This window comes from Amblyomma mixtum, chromosome 3 (genome assembly GCF_055824585.1).
Source record: "Amblyomma mixtum isolate Tamu chromosome 3, ASM5582458v1, whole genome shotgun sequence".
NCBI classification, from domain to species: domain Eukaryota; kingdom Metazoa; phylum Arthropoda; class Arachnida; order Ixodida; family Ixodidae; genus Amblyomma; species Amblyomma mixtum.
In genome coordinates this window covers 41,553,623-41,580,321 of record NC_143014.1, presented here as the reverse complement: position 1 = coordinate 41,580,321, position 26,699 = coordinate 41,553,623, and the positions used below count along the sequence as shown (strand labels likewise).

At 43.8% G+C, this 26,699-nt stretch overlaps 1 protein-coding gene and 1 non-coding gene across 3 annotated transcripts in view; one reads left to right on the top strand and one right to left on the bottom strand.

Annotated features, from left to right (window-relative positions):
• Positions 1-26,699, bottom strand: part of Rrp5 (Ribosomal RNA Processing 5) — an 86,016-nt gene that overhangs the window by 18,034 nt on the left and 41,283 nt on the right. For both annotated transcript variants that reach the window (XM_089578845.1, XM_089578846.1), the window contains 11 exons: positions 22,695-22,908; positions 21,775-21,900; positions 19,943-20,070; positions 18,779-18,948; positions 14,964-15,288; positions 13,398-13,462; positions 10,659-10,755; positions 6,369-6,563; positions 4,064-4,147; positions 3,887-3,986; positions 3,551-3,797 (listed from right to left, as the gene is read on the bottom strand). In XM_089578845.1, coding sequence (XP_089434971.1) covers positions 3,551-3,797; positions 3,887-3,986; positions 4,064-4,147; positions 6,369-6,563; positions 10,659-10,755; positions 13,398-13,462; positions 14,964-15,288; positions 18,779-18,948; positions 19,943-20,070; positions 21,775-21,900; positions 22,695-22,908 — 1,751 coding nt within the window. The remainder of the gene's footprint in view (positions 1-3,550; positions 3,798-3,886; positions 3,987-4,063; positions 4,148-6,368; positions 6,564-10,658; positions 10,756-13,397; positions 13,463-14,963; positions 15,289-18,778; positions 18,949-19,942; positions 20,071-21,774; positions 21,901-22,694; positions 22,909-26,699) is intronic.
• On the top strand, positions 25,572-25,645 carry TRNAT-GGU (transfer RNA threonine (anticodon GGU)). The gene has a single exon. It is a non-coding gene; the product is annotated as a tRNA-Thr (tRNA).

Below are 26,699 nucleotides of genomic sequence, written 5' to 3'. Positions count from 1 at the left end.
ATCATTTAGCGAAGTTTATTCTTGGGCTAGAAAAAAACAAATAAACAAAATCGGCTTGCCAGCCACTTTGTTAAAGTTGGCTGCTAAAATTAGAACTACTGCTGCACCTGGTAGCGAGCGAAAGCTATGGCGTATCGGGCAACTGTACGCGGCTTGGAGTCTATAATGTTGAGTGCATTCCGGACACAGGATAGGCAGCACGCCCACCCTGCCACCCTGGCAGGTGGCAGTTAATGGTTGATCACGAGAGCTAAATTGCTCACCCAATGAACACTGCGGCCTAATGCTGTAGTGCCGCGTGTCTGCCACAACGTTGTCAGCGCTAACGCACGCAGCCCACATCTCTCTCTCACCACCCCACGTACCTCAAAGCGCAATTCAGGCGTCCACTGACCAAGCGAGCCAGTTATGCGCACTTCCTCTCCTTAAAATCATCGGAGTCTAAAACGTCAACGCCAACAAACACAACGGATGCCGACGGCCTATGGCTTCAGTGTCGTGTTTCTGCCACAACGTTGTCAATGCCAATGCATGCAGCGCACAACTCTCACTACCACCACGTAGCTTAAAGCACGACTGAAGTGTCCACTGTCCCAGGGGGCCAGCTATGCTATGCGCCTTTCCTTTGCTTTTGAAGCTGCCGTGCTCCATCGGTTTCGTAGCTTAAAGCGCAAATAAGGTGTCCACTGCCCCAGGAGGCCAGTTATGCGCCTTTCCTTTTCTTTTGCTTTATCTGAAGGTCAAATGAAGGTGAAAACCGCAAGCGCCGCAAAGAAAAGCCGAGGTCCCGTAGTGAAGCTTTTGCTTCAAAACATTTAGGACAGTGAAGTAATGTGACACACATTCACAAACAATTTCAAAACCCAATGGCAGCACTTGTTTACATGCTCTACACATCACTTCCCGGGTGAATTAGCAATGGATTTTACTTGCACAATTTCCTAGATACGAGCACTATTCGTCACGTCTGAACTGTTGAACTCATCTTGCCAAATATTTGAGTGAGCGCTTGCACTACGTAGCTGCAAAAATACTCACAGTCAGAATTAATAATATAAAATGAACATCAAATAGAACTAAAGTGTTAAAAACTATGAAGTTGCTCAAAAGCACGAAATCTTACAATTATGACTACTACAGTTGAATCACTTTATAACAGACATGTTTGAGAGAACAGTTTTTGTCTGTTACAATAGAGGTCTCTTATAAGCAAGGTGGTTCTATGTTTTCATTATTTGCTGGTCAACTCATATAATTTGATGTCAACCAGTGACTAAGATTTTTCACAAAAGAAGGCTATAGCCTGTTGTGAAACTTTATTAGTTGCGAAGGTAGGTTTATGCTTTCGTCTGCTTGACACATGGTGTCCAGGTCTTCTACTGCACTGCAGCTGCATGTGCTGGCCAGCTTTTCACACTAGTATTTTATTTTATTTAGCAAGTACTACTGGCCTATCTTTTAAGCCTTTGGCAGGAGTGAGATACAGCGGTGCTACAAACACACACAAAAAAAAAGCATATCGCGATAGAAGTAACAAGCAGAGTCAAAAACAGCTCTCCAGTACAACACTAAGTATAAAAAGCAACAAAATCAAGATGCTCCATCGAAGGTCAGAGTTTAGAACAACTTTTAAGTTTACATATAAGTATTTGCAACTAAAAGAGGTTCATTGGCTATGCGATGTATAAAATTTCAGATTCACTGCTGTAGAAAAGTACAATAAGCCTTTAATAACTTGAAGAGACAAAATCAAAGATACATTTCAAGATCAACGGAGTTCCAAGATGAGCGAAGCATCGAAATTAGCTGGGTACTGATCGTGAATAGTAAAAATTCAAGCTTCTCTCTTATGCTATTTTGCATGACCAAGTGTATTATGTATGGGCACTTTTATAGTAATTAAGTAACAATAATTACAATAAAAGGAGCCCTGTGTAGCGGTATGGAAACACACAAAACATGGCCAATGATCAAGAGCATGCCTGCTCTTGATAAGTTGGGTGCAGCCACCTCTATATGCTGAGAAGGGGCCTGGAGACGTGCTTCTTGCCACGTCTCCCCTCCTTAAGTTGCCATAGGAAACACACTTTCCACGCATACGCCTGTCGACAAGCTTTGAAATCAGGAGTGGAGATGGTGTGTGTCAGCTATTAGCACAGCACCGAGGGTCAGCACCGAGGGTCAGCACCGAGGGTCAGCACTACAACACACTAGCATGGGCTTGCTTGTTAGTTTGCAGCATGATCTGCAGGCCACGCCAACCACTGGCTGATGGCCTTCTTTTTCGGGTTTCAGGCCACTTAATTGTGGCACGGCGAGAGCAGAAATGCTCACCACAAACTCCTTCCACACACTCCCACCATTCTTGGTGCGGCGGGGCACCTGCACACTTGGTCTGACCCCAGCCAGTGGGTGGGAAGCCCTTCAATATGCAGCACTCACAGTTAAGGAGTCCTTTGTGCACATTTTGCATTTAGCTGGCCTACTCTGTATTCGTTGCAGTTGTAAAAATACAATGTGAGTGACCAAGACTTACCGTCTCCCTCAAGCATGAATGCAATTGCAGTTTGCGATCAATGAGAGAGAACCCCTTCAAGTTAAAGCATCTATCATAAGTGAGACTGTAGATCAATATTCAAAGATAACTTGTCCCCAATTACCAAATGTCCTCCATATCCAATATCTGTTACATAGGAGGTCCGCTTAACGGAGAGATAGCGCGACTAAAAAGGCATGTGAAAGTCTCTCATTCCCGTTTGTCTTTCAACCGTGCTTCTTAGAGGTTCTTGCACGAAAAAGGAATCTGAACTCTTCTTTTTACTGCAGGAACTTGATCTACATGTTCCGAGCGTTCTTAGAAACTTCGAACTATTGTCCTGTGCGGCCGATTTCCATAATTTAAATTGGATTAAATGTCCCAGCTCCTGCCTTTTTTTGACTTCGCCACAGACTGTAGGAGGAGTCAACCAACTTTCTAGCCAGTCCCATTGCGGCTTGCCACTCTGCCATCGGCAGTGATAAGTAGCGATCGGCGACAGCAAAGAGTCCGTGCGTATTTTTATTTCCGTGGGCCTAATTTGCAGCTATGTTGTCTCTGACTGGATCTATTTATTCAGGGAAGCCTAAAAAACAAAATAAAACCGAAAGCGAAGCCGCCACGCGAATGCCTGAAATGCCCTCCACGCGTTAGTTGACTCCTCCTACCGTAAGCGGTGAGTTCAAAGAAAGGCGGGAGCCGGGACATTTAGTCCGAATTAAATTAGGAAAATCGGCCGCACAGGACAATAATTCGAAGTTTCTAAAAAGGCTTGGAATGTGCGGATCAAGTTCCCGCGGTAAAAAGACGAGTTCAGGTTCCTCTTTAGTGCACCTTTAAAGCAGGGTTCAATTTTACAGTAATAACTGTGCAAAAGCGACTAGTATTTTCAGGTTTTATCCGTAAGACTTGCTTCAGGCCATGTAAGCTAGCACGTTCTCAGGCAACAGTATCAAAGGCTCTGTGAAGACTCTACCTAGCTTGGCATTTTGACAAAACAGTATGTGAACACACCTGGATTTCCGTGTGGAAAGGTGGTATGTGCTGGTTTCACTGTCAACGTCCAGGATGTAGCACTTCAAATAGCGTTCTTGTGCATAGCTCTCCATCAGGGCAGTTGTCTGAGCAAAGTCATCACAGACATCAGTAATACTAATCGTCCCATGATGGCCAAGTGGGAGGGAGACGCATGCACCAACACCGGCCCGAGTGCTCACGACGTAGCCATTAACCACGCTGTCCACTTCCAGTGTAGTCACACCTGTGGCAAGAAGTAAATAAGGCATAACTATCACTCCTTGGGGGACCTCTCCAAGCAGAAAGCACAGGTAAGAACAGAATGGTACAGACCGAGTTGTGAGAGTTCAACCATTGAACTCTCATCAGCCTTGAGAACTTTGAGCTTCACAGCCTGCCCAGCCTTAAGATCTTTCTGTATATAAGCAAGTCTCTGCAAGTAAAAAATGTAAGGTCAAATACATTACATGTACAAACAAACACTCCATGAAAGTAGCTGACTTTGCATACCACTGGTGGTAGGTCCATGTTCAACACTGGAAGCTTGCCCATTTTGTTGTGTGCTAATGTGAAAAACAGATTTCCCTCATAGAACTGAAAAGTAAAAGGAAATGAAAAGGAATAATCAAGATTTTTCTTTTGATAATGGCACTGTGCATAAAAGAGCATAGTATTTTTACTAAGTACCAACATATTCAATGTACAACTAACAGCTACTTTAAGGGGGGATGCGGGTCTTAAAACTTTTTTTTTATGCTAGGAATCTTGTTAAAATCATACTAAGTGTTTCTTTTTTATGTAAAGTCCAAATTATGCAACTAGAGTTTAAACAGTACAATTAGAATTTGAGTTATAAGGAGTTTTGTGATTTTAATTGTGGTCTTCATTACAAGCAATCAGCCAAAAAAGTTTATAAAATATCTGAAATATTTACAGAACTGCATGACCCTACATGTACTTTGTGCAGTGATCCTGTTTTTACACTTTCCTCAGTGAAAATACATTAGAAAAAATTATGAACAAAATGTACAAAACAGGTTGGTTGTTAATTTAGGAAAGTGACTAACACATAATGTAGAAGCCAGCAAAAATAGCATCACCGCACAGCTCTACACTTCCTGAATTAATTGACACCAAGCTAATCTCAACTGCCCAAGGCAAAACAGAGAAAAAGCCCGGTGAGTCTTCGTTCAGAGATACAGAGACTTGAAGCCTGTCTTGACTTCTTGAGTCGCGGGAAATCGTGTCGGCGGAAAACGGCTGTAGCGTTGGCTGCGCTGCCCTGATGCCATCTTGGAAGATGTCACACAAATGGGTGCAAAATGAGCTCTCAAACAAAACCAAAATGGCGGCGGTCGAAAGTGGTTTCAGAACTGCGCTTCATTTTTCGGGCGTGCAACTATCAAAATATTATTGTTTTCCTAATCTGGGATCATTTTGACTGTAGATATTTCATGGAGATATAGTCTGAAGCATACTTAGCACAAAAAGCAGTTTTTCTAAAAATAGATTCTTTCACAATTTTTTGCAATCTCAAGACCTCCCAAAATTTCCGAGCGCACGAGAATGAAAATGAAGACTGACAGAAAAGACACACACCACAAAGCACCTTGTCCTTTCTGTCAGTCTTCGTTTTCGTTCTCGTGCGCTCAAAAATTTTGAGATGTGTAACCAACTAGCCCGTCAGTTCGTCCTGATTCATACCTCCTCCCCCTTAATGCAATATTTACACTAAAACATGTAACAGTGTACTTTGAGGAAGCCATACAATCAGCTTCCTAATCAGGTGCAATCACGGCAGCTGCCGTCTAAAAAAGCACCTACTGCAATTATGAAGGAAAGTCGAGAAGCAACTCTGACATCACCACCAGTGAAAGAAATAGTTACACTTGTCACGAAATTCAGTGAAGCGTCTGTCCTGTGTATTTGTGTTCTTGTCCCGTGTGTTCACTAAGCGCTAGCAAATATGAATCAAACGCTTTCCAACTAGCCCAAGTTTCCACCTTAATAAATATACAATTTCTGAAAAGTTTGTAATTAGATATTTAAAGCAGGCTGCCATCTATAGCCATATCAGTTTTTAGAATTTTTCAGCAGTATGGCTCAACGAATTCTACAAATTCTGACCACCCTATTCTTCACCAGAAAACTACACAACTCTGGAGCGTGCACTCACACCCACCGGTGAACAGCAGTCGGAGCAAGGAGAGCAACAGAGAATGGAAGGTCCCACTTGTGTGCTGTGCTGCCTCTAGTTTACGCCCAAAATGAAACAGGAGTTCTATAAAACGAAAAATCCTCCACAGCTGCCTGTTTTGAGGTTTTGTTTACGAGCCGTGTACTCCTATTTGCATTGTATTTGAGAATTGCAATTATCAGACACGCCTGTCGGCAATAAATGTAAGCAGACGTCAAGAGAGGTAATTAGATCAGCGAGTTTTCCACAGCTATCCCAATGTCAACATTGCCTGCAGGTGAAGCAGTCAACCAAGCTACTGGGATACAACAGTGCTATGTTGAGTAAGCATGAGGCAGCAGTCACACCAGGATTTTAACCCTGTTAACAGGCCACACAGTCATTTAAAAGAAATGTTTGATCATCTAAAAGAAATGTTTGATCGATCAATAGCTCCCTTGCTTACTGCTGTCGTTGTGTCTAGGTCCTATTTTTGATGGTGTCAGAGAGGCAGAAAAATTGGTCCTGAGCACTTCCACTGAATGCAACACAAAAGCAGTCTCTGTTTAAGCCTGCCGAAGACAGGCTTGCTTTGCTCTCAAAACGACTGTCAGGCCAATAGCTAGCAACAGTACTCACATGGGAGAAGTATCCAAAGACTTCGCTGCCTGGTGCAGGAGCAAAGTCGGTACACTGGGCTGGGAAGAGGCTACATTCACAGAAGTTTCTGCGGCCAGTAATGGCCAATGCCCGGCTGTGCAGAGGAATCACGCGCTTCAGCACATACACCTCTATCTCATCACCTGGCTCAAACCTCTTCAGAGGGCTCTCCCCCTGCAAGCACAGATGGGCCAGGCTCAGCATTATATCACTCACCAGTCAGCTGTTGGCATCAGTACTCATCTAAGAGAGCCAATGTAACTTCATGACATCTGCACACCTAATGAACCAGGGTGGCAACAAAAAACCAGACCGCACAAAGTGAAGCGCACTCCTTAGCCCAGAGCCATATTATAAGACCTTTCTTTGGAAGGCCCACTAGGGCCAATTGATCCTAGTGGGCCCAAGTGGCACCAACCCACTATATTGGGTTACCTGAACCACAGCACCACAAGTTACATGAAATTATGCAAATAGAACAAACAGCTTGCAGGCTAACATAAAACAAGGTCATTGCTCACAAGGTGCCCACAGTCTCAAGGAATAAAAAATGCAAAAAAAATAAAAATAAGATTGGTTTGGTTTAATGGGGTTTAACATCCCAAAGCGACTCAGGCTATGAGAGACGCCGTAGTGGAGGGCTCCGGAAATTTCGACCACCTGGGGTTCTTTAACGTGCACTGACATCGCACAGTACCTCTAGAATTTCTCCTCCTAGAATTTCTCTCTCTCTTTAGAATTTCTCCTCCAAAGAAATTCTAGCTGCCGCGGCCGGGATCGAACCCGCGTCTTTTGGGTCAGCAGCCGAGCACCACAACCACTGAGCCACCGCGGTGGCAAAAAAATAAAAATAAGAATAAAGGAAAACTTATAAAGTTTTTGAAATTTTACCCCCCTCCCTCACCCAACTTAAAAAAAAAAAAATCCCGCAAGAGATTTTGGGACTACCTTAACCCCAAAAATCAGAAACCCAGCTTCAGCCCAGGAGAAGAAAACCAAAATGCCACGAACAAACTCAACAGCTACATCCAATCAGTGTTTACGGCAGACAATGGTAGCGTTCCACACCTAGACACTTGCAGCAGCACGCAACATTTAAAACCGCTCTATGAAGTATTCAGTTATCACTTACTGCTTTTTCCCCCATTAGGCAACAGCCAACACACTCTGCACTAAAGCCCAAACTTATCAGAAGGCTTCTTCTTCGCCTTCAAAACTGAAGAGGCGAGTGGCATTCAGTACGTCTGAACATCTGCACAAGGGTTGTGAAGGGTGCGCAACCGTCCGTGAGTACGGTCGCAAGGCTGGAAAATCTAGCAGCATGCAACTGTCCCGCAAGTGCCGCTTTTTGACCAAAACAACAGTGCAACCTCCGCGACTCGCAAGTAAGTACCGTATTTACCCAATTCCAACGCGCCCCCGATTCCAACGCGCACCCAAATTTACGCCACCAAAAAAAAAAAAATTTTCAAGCCCCGATTCTAACGCGCGCCCGATATTGGTAATGAAAAAAAAAAAACTACAAGCCCCGCTTCTAACGTGCATGTGACTTCCACGAATGAAAATAATTTGCAACCGTTTTTATATTTTAAGGGGAGATGCGGGTGAAAAAACCGCGATTTTTTTCGATAAAGTCGATTTTGTATTTTCTTGCGTCTTGTATTCCCCCAAGCCTCTTCTTTTATGTGTAAAAAAATCAAAGCCGATAATCAATGGGAAGTTAGTAAAAAAATACTATTAAAGCACTCGCGGTGGCTCGCGAAAGTGCGAATTTGACCGAATTTCGGGAACGCGGCATTTCGCTCCACGGCGTCGCCCGCTCTTGAATATTCGCGGGGAAGTAGGCCTACCCATCGTCTACGAGAAGCCACTTCGGCAGCGGCGCATTCTTGATAAAAATACGAAAAAAAAGATCGTTTCCCGCCCAAGTCGAGCGTCGCGACTGGCCCTTCAAATCACGTGGTACGATCGGAGCCGTTCCATTGGCTACGAGCATTCCACCGCACGGTCGGGCGCAGACGCTCTTTCTTCGTTCTGCCGCCACCGAGACGTGAACCAACGCTTCTGCCCGGGTTTTTCTCCTATCTCCGCTATGGATGTGACTGAGAAACGAGATTTTCGCTCATGCAATTTCCTGACAAAGCATCAGTATAAAGGAAGACGCCCCAAGCGCAAGCGGAGAGCTCCGGTTACGGGAGGTTCGTCTGCTGCTAGGCGTAACTGCGGCAACGGCGATGCTTCTTGCGGAGCATCCATGACTTCGTCAGTGCGTCTGAGCGAAAGATAAAGATCTTCGACTGTAAAAACGGGCGCGGGAGCGCTGTTATCTGTGAGATCGGCATGATGCACGACCTCGTCAGCGGCGCGGCGTGCCCCGCCTGCGGACGATGTAATCTCTGTCAGAGAGTCGGCCGCAAAACAGAAAGGAGTCTCATCGTTTTTGGAACTTTACCGCCGAAATGACGCGTTCCCGACAACCGTTGTTTCATCAACATATTCTTCGATCCGCGTATCTTGATCGTGCAACGGCAGTGATGAGGCGTCCGCCCGCGGCAGTGCACGGGATACCGTCGTCGTGAACGCGGTCCGTGGTCGCTGAGCACGCGACCAATGACAAGCGCCACACCGGTTGAAAACGGCTCCTGCGACGCAGAAAACGACGAGCAAACGTGCTCCCATGTTTCCAGCAGTTAGTGAGCTCCCACATCGTATAATGGCGATGACGATGGGCAGCTATGGGGCAGTTTCGGTTTGCACTCGAATCCAACGCGCATGCGATTTTGAGACGTATTTTCCCCGAAAAAAGGTGCGCGTTGGAATTGGGTAAATACGGTACTTGCATGTCGCAATGTTGCACAACCGTTAAAGACCAAAAAGCGAAAGTGGTCACAACGGCCACATGTACTATGCTGTCCGACTTTCCAACCTACCGAGCGTGAGTCACAAACTGCCACAGCAATGAGTGTGTTGTGCTTTTTGGAGATACCCTATTTTCGCTGGTCACGTCATCCATTGCTCAACAGCAAAAGCTACACAGCAAGCTACGGAAAAATTTGAGATCAACACATATAAGCAAGCAGAGGTCATGCAGTTGCCATCACTTTGCAACCGACAACACACAGAGCGAGCTCCCTCTCCCATTTACCTTGCCTCACACCTCGAACGCCAATTTTACCCTCTTCACATCTCCTCCAAGCAGGCAGTGTAGCCACACAGGAGCATTTCTTGGTTCGCCACATGATCAGGCTACCCAGGCACAGCGGCACGTAGATCGAATTATCAGTGGCGATGCCCATTCACATTCAAATTAACAAGCTATGTTTTACGGACTCCAATGGAGCGTGAACGGACCTAGTTGTACAGTTCGAATTATCCAGAAATGCGAATTAGGTTCAAATTAACCACTGTACTGTACTATACGTCGGTCAAATGTTTAGGGGAATCCCCCCAAGGTGGAGTAAATTTGTAATAAGGCAGTAATTACTCATTGGTATCCACCCAAGCGCAGCCACGTGTACGTGCTCTGCCAAAACGTGCTATGCCAGCAGTAAAATTTCGTTACACTGAAATTGCAGCAAGATATATATCGTTATATAGCGGATAAAAATACACAGTGTTCTATGGATGCGAAAACTGGAATACTTCATGATTACACTAAGTTTGTTACATCAAGGTTTACTGTACTAAAAATTTCGAGTCCCCAAGTTCATATCAGTAAACAATACTGGCTGGAAAACAACTCATTGTCTTATAATATTCACATGCCTTGCATTCTTCCTGTATTTTTATTCAGACGTTTTTAACTAATTTTTCTGATGCAATGATGAATAACTATATTTAGGTCATATTAATGAGGTATCATCTTTCTGAACAATTTTCAACTGGTGTTGCTAATGTGCACTGGAACACTTTTTCTTTCTTGTGTTGCATTAAGATTTCATTTTCTTTTGTTATTAAGTACTGTTCTTTTCTTTTTAAAGAACTGTTCTTGCTGCTAATTATTTTCATAACTATGTGTAACTTTTGTGCATTGCCCTTTCCTAAAGCAAAAATATCTTCCCAGGAGAATGACAGCATTTTTAAATAAATAAAAAGGACTAAGAGCAGTCTTTCATTAGTACCTCCATGTTTTACAGCACAAGTGAAGCTGCTAAGACTTCAAGAAATTGTGTAAAACTATTTATAAATATTAACCCAAGTACTCAAACGTGACTGGATTCCCAATTTAGACCCCTCTAGTTGCTGTCAAGCTTGAAATAAGAAGCTCACCTCCTCTGGGTGTTCATCAATAAAGCTGACGTGCACACGGCCCTTGCAGCCAGTCTCAAGAGTCACTTTGAGTTGTAGTCTCTCCACGGATCTCACACTGAAAAATCAGAACAGACAGCATTAGTTAAGAGCTACAGCAGCTGCACTCTAAAATACAACATCAATCATTTCAGAGGCACAGCACAGCTTTAAAGCAACAAATAGAGCCAGTAACCAAGACTGACAGAAGCAAAGAAGGTGTACAAACACACTGCAATAAGATAACATGGTCTCAATGAAGGCATGCATTTCAAATATCCTCACAGGCATAAACTCCAGACTAAAATTTTACTGCTCTTAAGAAAATAATTCATCGTACTCAGGGATGCCAAGGTTCCCAATTTATCCTTTATGATGAAGGCCGGTCCCGCAGCCAAAACCAGACCGTGTAAATACAGACCGTGTAATCTCGTATCGCAATGTAGTGGAAATGTATGTGACTAAATAATTATAATATATTAAACAGAGCGAGAGAAAAAAAAAAAATCTGATTTGCTAACTTGGTGCAACCTGCCATTTGTTTCAAGCATTAGCTTTTCTTAGCTTGTTCCTCAGTTTCGCGCTATCATGGTGTGGTGTCGTCATCTGCAGCAGCAGACCTCGACAATGCCACGGTACTGCACACCGATAACATCACATGTTTAGTTTATGTTTTGATGTGAGCTCCGGTGGTGGTGGCTCACTCGGCAAACTTGACGGAGTGCCAAGACGCTAAAGCACACAATGACAGCACTGCTGCGCACCTGGATGCACCAATGCACACTTAAAAAGCAGAAAGCACTCCAGCATCGAATAGGTGCACACAGCTAAATACTTTTTGCTCTCACACCACAACTAACACTTAAACATTCGTGGTAAACAAAAACTCGTGGTAAACACTCGATCCTTCGATATTGTGTTTCATACTTACTGCCCATGACCATAGCGCTCGTCTTGTTACCTCTTCAAGTGTGAGCTCTTCAAGATATGTTGTTCTGGGCAACTGTGATATGCGCAAAAGCCCCCTTGCAGAATTCTGCACGGGGCCCTCGAAGGGGGCACAAGTCAAAGCATCACTGGCAGGGCAAGCAATCATGTAAATATCCCGCCTATTGCATGGTTGGTGAATTGCAGGCCACACACCTCTGATGCACGCGTAATGGCAGATGCAATGATGAAAGGTGGGCATATTCGCATTCGATTCGTACTCGAAAATATTCACACACCCCTATCAAACAGCTTCTTTCAGCAATAGCAATTTTCAGAATTGTTTGTGCACAACTTCTCAAGTACAGGTGATGGCATTCAGAAAAAAATGTTAGAACAGAAAAATGAACAGAGCTAAAGTAAAAAAATTTTACAACTTTTTTTTAAATGCTGAATATATGGTAATTTCCACTGTATTTTACAGAATGATGTACAATTGACAATTTTTTCTTTTCTTTCATTTGCAGTACTTTTTAAAAAAAACATTTATATCCACTGCTGACATCAGCCGCATCAGCCGTGACCTACCCTTGAGCACTAAGCGCTGTCAACACATTACCGATGTGTTCTCGTGGTGCAGCACCATTTTTGCATTCAGGAGACACCGAGTTCGATCCCCAGGGTTGCTGGTACCCACCGATTTTCTAATGGGTACAAGATTTTCCCCAGCCTGATGCTTGGCTTTTCTGAAGTGAAATGCTTGGAAAATGGTCTTGGACCAAACTTTTGCGTTGACAGGTCAAAGATTTGTTCCACCATCAAACAACTTAAATCTGCCTCAAGCGGTAAAGCCCACTTGTGGCCCTTTTTAAGAGCAGTACTTGTTAAGGCTCACAGTGGTGGGATCTGAGGGTGTAGGCTCTTTCCCAAGCAATGCACACTGGGAAGCCAAGCACCAGGCCGGGCCGGGCCACTGCTTGTACCCATTTGAGGAAACCAATGGGTTACCAGCAGCAGTGGGAGTCGTACCTTGACAATCACCAGTCATGCGGGCTGCATCGCGAGCAGTCAGTGGTGGTGTGCTGTTCGCACACACCCGGCACTGTAATCGCTAGCTGCGCTGCATACACGATGAGTGAAGTGATCACTGATACTGTGAGTGAGCCGTGGCGCACAGCCCATACATCACAGACATCGCAATCGCCACTGTGCAATACGCATTGCGAAGCGCAAACGGTGGCGCACATGGCACACTGACGCGGCTGTAAATTAATCTCGTCAGCCATAAACAGATCTTCGTGAATGCATTTACAATGCTTCTGCTTACAGACTGTTTGTTTTGTTTTAGATAATACGAATTTCAAGATGAACATATATTTTCTGCGACCCTGTAAGATTCATACCACCGAGTTATACCGCAGCCTTAAAAACACCTGCGCCGCTTCCAAGGATGCCTGTGGTATGAATCAGCACTGCAAGAGGTAGGACTCAACAATTTCATAAACAGACTAGAGCACCACTGGGGGAAGTGCATCGCCACTAGTGGGAACTACATCGAAAAGTGATGTGCTCCTGGGAAAGAAGGCAATAAGAGCGTTCACTAGAGTGAAACAACATCTTCCATTTTTATCAGCTAAAAAGAAATCTGTGGCCTGCAGGGGGGGAGGGAAAGAGAGGGGGGGGGGGGGGGGGCAGCAAAAGTCCTTACATGAAAGAAAGAAAAATAAGCTGAATCTGCTCTAGAGACGAAAGCAGAAACCTTGAACAGTGGGAAAAAAAATGATAAAAACTCACATAGCGCGAAAAGTCTGCATGTCTTCCTTCACTTTACCACTAGATGCAGTTTCACCAGCAGTCTCCTGCAAATACACAAAGCAAACATAAATCGTGACCAGCAAAATATAGGCAAAGATTACATGACCTGCTTGCTGCCTTTATGTGCTATGACAGTAAACTCTTGCTGATTGGTGCCCATACACGCAAAAAAACTCTGAGATAAGTACTAGGACATATGTGCTTAGAGTGGACACTCCATTCACTCTTACACTTCGTATCTACTTGAACAGTTTCCCTAAACTGCGACTTGCTTCATCATCATCATCATCATCATCAGCCTGACTACACCCACTGCAGGGCAAAGGCCTCTCCCATGTCTCTCCAATTAACCCTGTCCTTTGTCAGTTGCCGCCACTGTATCCCCGCAAACTTCTTAATCTCATCCGCCCACCTAACTTTCTGCCGTCCCCTGCTACGTTTGCTTTCTCTTGGAATCCACTCCGTTACCCTTAAGGACCAGCGGTTATCTTGCCTTCGCATTACATGCCCTGCCCAAGCCCATTTCTTCTTCTTGATTTCAACTAAGATGTCATTAACCCGCGTTTGTTCCCTCACCCACTCCGCCCTCTTCCGATCTCTTAACGTTACACCTATCATTTTCCTTTCCATAGCTCGCTGCGTTGTTCTTAACTTAAGCTGAACCCTCTTTGTTAGCCTCCACGTTTCTGCCCCATAGGTGAGTACCGGTAGGATACAGCTGTTGTATACTTTTCTCTTCAGGGATATTGGTAAGCTACCATTCATGATCTGAGAGAACCTGCCATATGCGCTCCACCCCATTCTTATTCTTCTAGTTATTTCCCTCTCATGATCCGGATCTGCGGTCACTACCTGCCCTAAGTAGACATATTCTCTTACTACTTCCAGCACCTCGCTACCAATTGCGAACTGCTGTTCCCTTGCTAGGCTGTTGAACATTACTTTGGTTTTCTGCATGTTAATTCTTAGCCCCACCGTTCTGCTCTGCCTGTCTAACTGGTTGATCATGCTTTGCAGTTCTTGTCCTGAGTGGCTTAGCAAGGCAATGTCATCAGCGAATCGCAAATTACTCAGGTATTCTCCATTAACTCTTATCCCCAACTCTTCCCATTCCAGTCCCCGGAATACCTCCTGTAAGCAGGCAGTGAAGAGCATTGGCGAGATCGTGTCTCCCTGCCTGACACCTTTCCGTATTGGAATTTTATTGCTGACTTTATGGAGAACTATAGTGACTATAGCGACTTGCTTGCAGAGCTCAAAAAGCAGCGGCCCACTACTTTGAAATTTGCTTTACTAAAAGCTAGTTCCAGACTCCTGAAAGTTGATCAAATTTAACAAGTCCCACCAACAGCTCTCCTGACGAACCAAAAGACTATCTAAGCAACTGTGTAATTTGTTGCAATGACCTTTACCAAAGAAAAAAAAAATTCTCAAGACCAGTGTGACAGATGCCCTGCTACAGTGTCGCTAAGCTAAGCTAAGCAAGCATAACTTCTCTCTCAGCCAAAATGCGAAACAACGATTCAAAAAGCAACAAAAACTTACCGAATCATCTTCAAGTGCAGGTACATCAGCACTGCTGTCATCCGACTCCACAGCTTCTTCAAAGCCATCTTTGTCACTGATTGTTTCAGACTGTAATCCTTTTCGTTTACATGGCTGCACCCCAATGTCACATTTCTCGACAGACTGGTTGCCATTCCTTTCTGATATGACTCCTGCAGCCTGCAAGTCGTGTCTGCTCGGTTGCATCATAACATTGCTTGCCATTGCTGCTTTCTCCTTCTGGGAGATGATATCAGCAGCTTCCATATGCTTCAGTCGATCAGCAGCGGCCTTTGTGCAGCCAATCGAGACATTTCCACACAACCTGTGGCAGGGAATAAAATCTATAGATTAGTGGCACAAATGATGAAGAAAGCAACATGGACATTTTTTTATGCCTTGCTGTATTTTCATATGGTTTTCCACGCAGCCAATACGGGAATTCAAGATATGAGCTTTAAGTAATGGTAGTTAAGGCAGATCCATACAACTGACCATTGGCCCACGGACACCATGAACCACGCATCCTGCGACATCCCACCTTCGCTCCATTGCAGGCACCTAGCCTGCAACCCTGGTGAAAGTAGCACGGCTACTGCACATGCACTGTGCGCACGCCTAATTTATTTGTCACCCATGCAGAGGCGAAGGGCGGAGGAGTAGCAGTAAGCAGATTAGACGTGCACGCGGCCTTTCTCATACGCCGGCCAGGCACAGACCTCACAGAGTGGAATTGGGATGTCACGTGACACCTGGGCTGCAAAACAGTGGTTCGTTTGTTTGGTTGTTTATGGTGGTTTAACATCACATATACAGTCAAGTCCACTTATAACAATACTGGTTATAACAATATATCGGATATAACAATGGTCGGTCAAGGCACCATCAGCTTTGCCATGTGTTGTATGGTAAAATAAACTGCTTATAGCAATGCTGTCAAGGCACATTATTGGTTATAACAATTAAATCTGGTAATTGAGTGTCAACCATTACAGAAAAAGAAAAGAAATGCTACAACCACACCAGCAAAACCATGCTTACAACACAAAAGCGTGCATGTGTGGGGCCGAACAATGGACTAAGCTGGCGCAGCAACACCACGAAAGCAAAAGAGGCAGGCGTCATCGCGTCAGGAGAGCTTCTGCATTGCTGCATTGGCTACGCACGCCATGCGTACCCCTAATCAGTCAGTGCAGCGCACGCACATGCAGCCAGCGTGGTTTTTCTCTTGTCAGCTGTCACCGCACCCTTGGTTCTGCATGCTTCTTGAATTTCTCATAAGAATAGCTTCCAAAAAGCCGGCTTGATTCCTGTGACGTGGAGGTGCGCAAAGCTCCCGGTGGCGCAGTGATGGCGGTGCTTTGGTCATCGGTGAACGGTGAACATTGTTCCGGTTCCCTGAAGTTCGATTTAACGAGCTTTTACAGGCATTAGAACAATCAAACCCCTCTGGGTATTTACTGTCAATAAATGCTCTGAAGTTTGTCATCCTTTCTTTTTTTTTTGGCACAACCCTGTCATAACAATTATTGGTTATAACAATGGTATTTCCATGGCACTTGAATATTGTTATAAGTGGACTTGACTATAGATTCAGGCTATGAAGGACGCTGTAGTGAAGGGCTGAGGAAATTTCGACCACCTGGGGTTCTTTAACGTGCACTGACATCGCACAGTACACGGGCCTCCAGAACTTCGCCTCCATCGAAATTCGATCGCTGTGGCAGGTATCGAACCTGCATCTTTCGGGTCAGCAGCCGAGTGCCATAACCACTGAGACACCATAGCAGCTGAGACAATTTTTTCATGTGAATCCACCTTGAGGGTGGATGCAGCTTTCAGATCACAAAAATGCACAAAAAATTCTGTTTTTCAAAAGTCTGAGTATCTATTCATATGACTCGTTTCCTCTTTTGTCAAGAAGTTTCTTTGCAGAAATCTATCATGAAGAACTCCAAAAAAATTGTTTTACCAAGTACGGTGGTGCATGCCTTATGTCTTGAAACGGTAGAAAAATGGGCGCGTTTTTAACCGCAACCAATGGGAGCTGTCTTGGCCTCGACGTAAAGCTTATTTCTTTGCCTTCAAATCTACTACTCAAGCTCGACGCCACCTCCAAAAGCAATGATGCAAAAAACAAAAATTCCAAGGTCTTGTCGTGTGACTGCCACGCGTCAGCATTGGTCTCCCTGCGGCTGCCCCTAGCAACCAGTGGATTTCACGGGGAAGCCTATAAAACAGCGTCACCTCTTGTGACCGGTTTGATTTTCTCAGACTATATATTGTTTCGGTAGCACCATAAAATAGTGGAAATGCTGTCTTTGGGTTTGTACTTCTGCGATCACAGACCAACAATCCTTTAAAAATAAGCACAAAATGACATTATTAGGACAGCCAGAAGCACAAGTCGCCAATGGCCAAGAATGGTGAGAAGACTTCTCTGCGAACTGCTGCAAGTGAATTTCTCATGGAAGACGTCACCGATGAGCATCCGAGCTCTTCAAGCTCTGCTGGCAGCACAAGTGCGGAAAGTGGCTTTCTAGTTGGGAAACATGGATGTGCAGCCGAGTACTTCGTATCAGTTGCTAGCACGCAACAGTCGACTACCACCAGTCAAAAACCACACCGTGCGCAGAAAGAGGTAGCCAAGAAACACTGCATTCAAGAGGATGCTAAGGACTCCAACCATGCTGCCTTCAGGAGAAGTAAATGTGGTGGTCAACTTTGAATGCCTTATTCACCATATTGGTTTCTCGCTTGTTGTTTTCTTTTGTGCAGCCAACTTTTTATTGACTGTTTCATTTATTTTTACCTCATTTGTTTTGCTGCACTCCTACAACCATACACAGGCCAAGACAATCTTGGTTTTCCCATTTTAGGCATGAAAAATGTCTTGTTTAATATTTCTTTCTTACCGTGATGCCACTAGCAGCACAACCACTGGGGTTGCGCTAATTCATCTTAAAAACGTGTGTTGCAGCATAAAAGAGCGACTCGTAATCGTGGCTCCGCTGTAGTCAAAAAAATTTATTCGTATCTAGGCCGACAGACAAAGTTCGATCTATCGGATATGACTGCAAATTCTTGTATGATGTGGCCGCACATTTTTCTACACATTCACATTGTAGCTGTACGGTACTCAGAATTGTTTATATAAAAGATAATTTGATCTAACAGAGTTTGATATAATCGGGTTCTGCTATACCACTATGCAAAGCCGAATGATTCATGGTCGCTGTACAAGTTGTCTCGGAAGAAGAAGAAAGTGGTTCATATTAAGCAGATTATTTTACAAAAAACTTGACATGTTTTCACACTGTTCGTGACACCTGAGAATTCATCTAAACCAATGCTATATCCAAAATTTCCTGAACAAGGCACTTTTGTATCTCAAGTGAATAGATGGGCCTCTCCCCACTCCCAATACCACATTAACCCCTTATGAAAGATGGTTTCTCTGCTGAGAAAACAGCAGTTGAAATTTCAGAATTTGTGGAGTCAAGAATGACCCCGTAATCATGACAATGCGCTTCGCTAATGTTTCACTGCCAAAAAAACCAAGCTGGAACTGAGCCTATTAATCCAAAAGCCCGCACTAAAATTTTTTAGAAAACCCTCCATCAAATTACAAGGCAGTGCAGATTGGATTTGGTTAAAAATCTTTGTAAGCAAGTAGCTTTTGCTTCAAATAAAGGACACTACACAATTTCAGTAGCTAGTAAAGATGCACAGCTGAATGAAATGAAGAAAAAGCCCAATAAAGAAGCAAGAGCTGAAGCTGAAAACATGCAGCATGAACATGCAGTCTCACTCACCTCCAAGTCCAAACAGACACTCTAGCTCCTTTCACAAAGGGTTGACAGAAGGTAGAATTGAGATGGCTCTTGGCAGGCACCAGGCAGAGGTGGCCAGAGTGCAGAAGAATGACAACGTGGCTATGCTTTACAAGTAGAACTCGGCCAGACTGGATACGTCGCTGAACAAGCTATGAGAGACAGGGCAATACGAGGGGCTTTAGCATCATCACAGGCAGTCCAAACAAATACACAGTAAACCTAAGTAGAAAGTGCCACAATGCAAAATCTTATTTTGAACCGGCATTCCTATCTAGACCATATACATGCCAAATATGCACACAGCTTGCTTGAGGCCAGTTAACAATGATGTCTGTGAATGCTCCGTCTTGAACAGCCCAATTCTTTTAAAACACTAAGAGACAATACTCAAAAACAACCTGTTTGACCACAATCCAATATAGCGTGTGTTTCAGTGAACACTTTCAAAAATTTCCAAAAATAGGCTTTTTGGGGTAAAAGTATGGCTTTTGTGGCATAGTATTCCCAATGTTGGTGGACACCAGAAAACCGGTGAATCGTCTTAGGTAGTAAGGTTGTCAACTAGTTTTTAGTAATTAACTTTTCAACTAACAGAGTCAGGCACCTAGTTGCAGTTAGAGATTTGTAGCCAGTCTTTATTTGATTTGTAGCCATATCAGTTTTTTTAATTTCGAAAACGCGATTACCCTCACTGCTGTGGCTCGACTAAACTTGGCTGCATCGTGTGAAAATACATGCGCTTTCGAAAGCAAACAAAGCAACCCTTCCAGTGCACATAACGTCGAGCCACAGCACCAAGGGTAATCGCGCTATCTAAATTCTAAAAACTTGCATGGCTATTACTAACGACCGGCTACACATCTCTAATTGCAACTAGGTGCCTAACTCTACTAGTTAAAAAGTTAATTATTAAAAATAATTACCATAAAGCTTACCATAAGTAACAATTCCCCGGCTTTCTGGTATCCACCAACACTGGTAAACTATGCTGCAAAAGTCATCTTTTCACTCTAAAAAGCCTTTTTTGGAAATTTTTGAAAGTGCTCACGGAAACACCTGGTAAAGGAAAACTCACAAATTAACATCAAGGTAACCACAAAAATAGCAACAATACAAAGACAAACTTGAAGTACAAGGCACTACCTTCATTTTCCTGCCTGTGCTGATACTCCGCACAACTTGAGGGTCAAGGGAGAGTTCAAGACCCGACTCCTCAGGACTGCAGTACAAAACAACGGCCTCGTGTGTGCTTCCACTTCTGATGCTCCTGCCTAAACACACATAAAATATCAACAATATCAACAAATGTGACCAGACACAAGAAGGCTAGTTTGCAAGCTCTGTGGGCTAAAAAGAAACTAACACAACACTTGTAGACTCGCTTTATGACAAACTTAAAGTGACCAAAAAATTTTGTCTTATCAGATTTCACCTTAACAGAAGTTCCCCCCAAAACATATAGAATATGAGCATGCTAAGTATGTCCAAATACATGCTACATGAAAACATTCAAACGACCTTGCAGGGAAAGGATAATTGCAAATGGAACATTTATTGCGCTATGAATGAAGTGAGCTTATGAGTTTGGGGTAGGAAACAGGCTCTTGGCATTCTACTTGAAAATGACATTGCCCAATTTTTTGTTTTTTTTTTCACTGTCTTTTTCTCCCTCTCTTCTGCAGCAATTGATATCCGAGTCTTTTTTTTGTGCTAGTCTCCGAGAGCTCTGAAGCCAACATGTCCCCCTTATCTTGCTCCTTATGCAACAGTTAAATTAGTTCAACATGCTGCCAATGTGCTCAACCAGCAGAAAATGGTGCTTTAATTTCAACCGGTACAGAATGGGAGAGGGCAGAGGAGGCAGGGTGCACATGCACCATGCGGCTGTGTTTGAAAAGGCCTGATTGCACTAGGAGACTGTAACAGTGCCTGCCAACACCACTCTCATTTCACAAAGCTTCACACACAACAGGTGGCTAGCAGTCCAGACCGTACATGTTAGAAAATCCCCCCACTGATAAAACTGCAGTGCATAGCAGCAGTGCCATGGTTAATTTTTCTATCAAAACCAGATGAAGTGCACTCCTAGCTCATGTAGCACACTCGCATTGCACCAAAAACCCAGATGGCTGCAAGGAGACAGCGCACTAGGTTCACAAATGACAAAAATTTTTCACAGTCACGGACAGTCGCTGGCATCTTTTCTTCTGTGGGCTACGAAGCAAAGTCCCTGTGCGCAAGGGGGAGGTTTCCCCATTGCATGGCTGACACTGCTTAGGGTCGTTTAAATATGCCAAGACACCAGTAAGAGGGTTTTTTGGTTACGTTTTGGTTCCGAGGGCAGCGGTTTCGTTGGTCTGCGTCTTTGGAATACTATTCAGTTACCAAGTTGCGGTTTATTTTGAAGTTGCGGACGTCGTTTTATTGTTTTTTTGTTTCACCAATGTAGCTCGCGTAGCATTTGGTGCAAGGAATTTTGTAAACAATGCCGTGGCCAATCTTTGGGAACACATAGGAAAAGCGCCAGCATGCTTGTAGGCTTGTGCATTACTCGGAGGCGACCTTTGTGTCGCAGTTTACTAAGCTATGAAGTATCACCGGTCCCGAGGCTGGTTTTCACCTCTAGTCTCTCTGCCTAATAATGAAAGCTAATGCCGATGGAGCGCCTGCTTTGGCTGTCCATTACATCTTTCTTACCTTTAGTATCACTATCTCAGACCCATCGAATGGTGGGCACAGTGCAGTTCCCTTAACAGCAGGTTCATTTTCGTGCCTGGACTTTGTACCAACCCATGCATTCTCCTCATTTTCTACCTGATGCAAATAAACTGAACTACTTAATAAGAAAAATAAAGAAACCAAAGTACATGTAAAACTCAGAAAGTTAGTGTAGAGATAGTATGCTAATGAGACAACTAATATTCAGAGCACAAGTGAGAGATTCAAAGGCAACAGAAGCTGAAAAAGTGGCCAACCTGGCAGAACTGCTGCAGTTGCAAGGACTGAACCCTCTGTAATCATGCAATGGATGACTTTGTCCTCTTCATCTACATAGTGAACAGTCACTCTGACGATGCTGGAGACGCTTGGAACTACACTTCCTGCAAAGAGCAAGCATGCAAAGGTCACAAGGCATGCACAGTAAAAATTCTGAAAAGTGAAAATGCAAATGATCACAGATGTAATATTGAGAAAGTAATAATCAAATCAGTGATTTGGGACATGCTGATCAGCGACTGCCATAGGAGGTTGAAAATTCACACAGCTTCATTAGGTACAGTTCCACTGTACTGTCAGGCCACAATGAAATGCAAACACTGCCTATGAGCAAAAAACACATTTCTGCATAAGCCAACCATCGCAATAATACAGGGCGTCCCAGCTAAGATGGACCAAGATTTTTAAAAAAACCGAAGCTTTCTTCAAAACTGAAATCAAGTGAATCCTGTTAAGAGTTATGTAAAGTACATGCTAGTACTTTTTTCGTTTCGCCTGTTTTAATAATTAGTAGACATTAATTATTTAAAATTTTAAATATGGCTCTAAATGCTGAGGTGTGAATAGGAAAGTTGTCGAGTGCCATAAATGCGGTCCGACCCAGGTTCTTCCAATGAAGTAACTAGGCGTTTTAGGGGCTGAAAGAAAGGCAAGAAAGCTGAAAATGCAGCCCTCTTGACAGTGTGATCATCACCATTCTTTCTGTTAAAAAAAAAAAAAAAACTTTGAACTGAACAGGAGCAAAAGAGCTTGGTGTGCACTGCCCAGCACATTGCCAAAATGGCTGTTTTCTGATGTTGCAAGGTACTAGACCAATGATTACAAAGGGTCAATTTGTTTTCTCAGGTTTTCCGAGCAAAAGCATTGAAATGAATAAGGAAACATAACTTAAACTTACGCTCCCATTTCAAAAGGAGTTCCTCGTCAGCAAGCTGACCATACAAGGACTCCATGGTACCCCGGATACCCATTTCACCCCCACAGCTGCGCATGCTTGTACTCAGCCAGACTTGACGTGTCTCAGGTTTCACTTTGGTCACCTTGGCCACCAGACACTGGCCAATCACAAAGCCCGATTTGGATGCGTCACTCAGGAAATCATCAGCAACATCCTGTTTCGTAACAAAATAAATGAAGCGGCTCCATTAGACAACAGCTTACAGCATATGAACAATGACATGCGCCATTACTTTTAGGACAGCAGGACACAAACAGCCAACAGTGCACCTAATACCATATTTTTGCGCGATGAATACTATACCTAACTACCAAACAAACCATTCAGAGTGTTTTTTATCTATAGCTAATAGGCGTCCTTGGTGCTCTGTGTGTTTTTACAAGCGCGGGTATACAGCTTGATGCCGCCCAGTTTGGCGGGACGGGAAAAATAAATTTTCAAAATATGCTGAACTTCTGAACCATTTCCTTCAATCAACTGCCCACTCATTAAAACAATTTTCAATTCTAATGCAACTTTTCCTATGTGTCGAAAAGTCTGAAGTATGGATATATACCACATCTTAGGTCTTTAAGAGCTAAGAAAATGTTTGGTTTGGTTTATGGGGTTTAACGTCCGCAACTCAGGCTATGAGGGACGCCGTAGTGAGGGTATCCGGAAATTTCTACCACCTGGGGTTCTTTAACGTGCACTGACATCACACCGTATACACGGGCCTCTAGAATTTCGCCTCAATCGAAATTCGACTGCTGCGGCCGGGATCGAACCCGTGACTTTCAGCTCAGCAGCCGAGCGCCATAACCACTGAACCACCGCGGTGGATGCTAAGAAAATGTGGCGGAAGGTTGGTTCAACAATCACTGCATTCCCACTGGCATGCTACAGGTCAAGACATTCTTAGAATTTTTTTTCTGGCAAAGCACAAATTTTGGTTCTGAAATTTTTGTTACGCAGTGTTGCTGACAAACCTAGAGTGAAAAGAAAATTTAATACAAGAAATTTAAAATTCACAAATTTGAAGAACAAAGTATGGCCTGCAGTACGGCCCTAAGAATGCAACAAGACAAACTGGGTCAAAATAAATAAAATAGTTGTGAACAAATCTGCTTCACAAGGTGAACATCTAGACAAAAAAAAAAGGGAGAAAAATGCCAATCGTTTGAGTGTTTTCCCGCAATGCACAGCCACCACGGTTCACGAAACTATTTTTTAGAGCACTATCTGGCCGATTTAAGCAATGAAACTTCGAGAGTGTGTAAAAAAAAAAAAAAACTAAACACATAAGTGAATACAACTATCAAAAATAAATTTTTTGGCCATTTTTCAGAATTGCAAAGCCATGTCCCTCCTTAATGTAAGAATCCATTAAGGGCTAGCACTACAGATTTTCATGGACCCAATTTCGCACCTGCACTAAAGAGCTCACCTTGTACAAGCTCACCCAGACACAATGAAGAGCACCCATGATTTTACAATGCCCCAAAGCTTTGTCATGTTTGCTTTTATGTTTTCTTAGTTTACTGTCACTGGCATATACCTTTATCACTTCCGGTTAGCTACGCAAGATGCAACGAGATCACCGTGGAACAATCATGATCACAGGTGAACGCTTCTACAATGTTTGAGATGGTGTGAGAATGTTTGTGCCTTACTTCATAATTTCATAATCACCTTTAAACTGAGCGCACCTGTGAGCAATTGTGATGACTGTGAAATGCATGTGTTACTACCACCACAGCCAAGTTAAGTCTCTTTTGATGGCACAAGTTTGCCCAAACAGACAAGATTATTTTTCAACACCTCAGTGTCTTCTTTGCCCAAGTGCCATCCCCACTACATGACAATAAGACTTCACTTTCACATGACCACATGCAGCGCACACTCATACCGTCTTTGTAAAAAGTAACCAAGCAGCCACGACGGCAGCGGGAGCAGGCTCTCAGCCGAGCGGCGACACTGCGGCCCAGGCGCTGCCGCTGCTCCCCGCTGCAAGTGTAAACTGGGTGACGTAAGACCGCGCTCTCGCCCTACTTCCTTGGATGATAAGAAGTAAGCAGGTAGTATGTGCCGCAAGCAATTTTGCGCCTTTGGAGTGCTGTCATACTGAGCGAGGGTGCAGGCTTACGTCAGCCAGTTTATTCTCGCAGCCGGGGAGCAGCGGCCAGTGCCAAAGATAGCAGCGCCACCGCTTGGCTGCAAGCCTGGTTCAGCTGCTCGGTTACTTTTGTCCAATGCGGTACATGACTATGTAGGCAGGAGCACAGGTTATATAAGCTATCCAGATAATCTTGAAGGAACAGCGAGATGAATAAAAAGCAGTAGATGAAGGACACAACCTCGACAGAACACACAGGCTTCAATGGGAGCTCCCATAAGGAGCAGAGAAAAGGCACGATTATCCACCACCAACCGCAAGTGCAACCAGGGGAAATAAATTTTTGCAGCAGTTACACTCCACAATCCACCAGCGTACCAGAAAATTCCTTTACCCCCTTGTTTCTGAGCCAAGTCCACAATATCTGCTGTTTTGGTAGCAGTACTATATAATATAGCCTAAATCTCACTTGCTTATTGTGTAATGCACACACAACACATATAAAAGTTTCGCGCAAATATCCTGTTGTGAAATTTAAGTATGGTACTTCTATGAATATGCATGCAAGTTCCTGAAGCTGGCCAATTTTGGCTCCAAACTAGGACTCTGTCACTAGGGTGAATCTTAGCACACTCTTGTGTGTACAGGGTGCCACCCGTACCAACACAGTTCCCACTTCGAGTTATTGATCAATTCGCTCTCGCCCTACCATAAGCTTGCCGTCCTGGTTAGCTCAATTGGTAGAGCGACTGCTCCGGTGAAGCGGTGGTCCCGGGTTCGAACCCCGGACCAGGACGAATTTTTCTTTAACTACGAAGTTTCTGAGAAAGCTGTATAGCTTTCCTTTGAAGCCGTATGGCTGCGCTTGGGTGGATGCCATTGAGTAATTACTCCCTTATTAAGTTAGTATACATTAACTCTCTGACTGTCATGGCACACATAGAGAAAAATTACATCTTGCTACTGATGACAACAACAAATAAACTAACGCCACATCTCAGTAGATAAGAGAGGCAAGAGCTACGCATGTGCCAAGGCCTCAGAGATTGGGCATCAAGACACTGTTTGCTAATCAAGAACTTGAGAACAAATTCAATTTGTTTTGAATAATTTGAGCATGTACTATTTGATCTGTTTAGCAAACTGAATAAGAGAATATTCAATTCGCTATTTGAAAAGAAAATTTTGAATACAGTAGACTCCCTTTAAGACGAACTCCAAGGGACCATGAAAACTGTTCATCTTATCAGAAGTTCATCTAATTAGGAGTGCTTTTTAAAATGATGTTCGAGCATGCAGTGTGTGTCCAAATACTTCGTATATGTGAACAAAGCCATGAAATAGTCTTTTAGGAAAAAAATAATTGCAACATAAGCATTTATTGCACTACTAGTGCAGTGCATCAGGCACTGTTGAGTGTTGCCCAGTCTGTTATTTTTTTGTGTGTCTGTCGAGAAAATCGTCTGCTTACTACAAGCGTAGGCATATCACTTAACCTTCCAAGATATCCTTCAGTGCCCTCACAGGGGAGGAGCAGCGACAGTTCTGCTTTCACAGAATCGCCCTTTCAACGGAGACGTGGTTAGGTCTCTGTGCCTCCCCGCGTCGCATGGATCGTCGGCGGTGCAAAAAAGCTTTCAATTTTTTAGCTTTTTTTTCTTTCCTTCCGCTGAAATACTGCTCGAATGGTCGAGTAAAGCTGCATGGCTTGGGCACGGCTGGTCGTGAAAGTTCATCTTAACCAATTAGCACGTGTGCAGTGTACATTTTAAGCAGATTTTTTTTGCATTGACTCTATGGGAAACCAAACAAATGACCACCACTGTTCATCTTAACCAAGGGTTCATCTT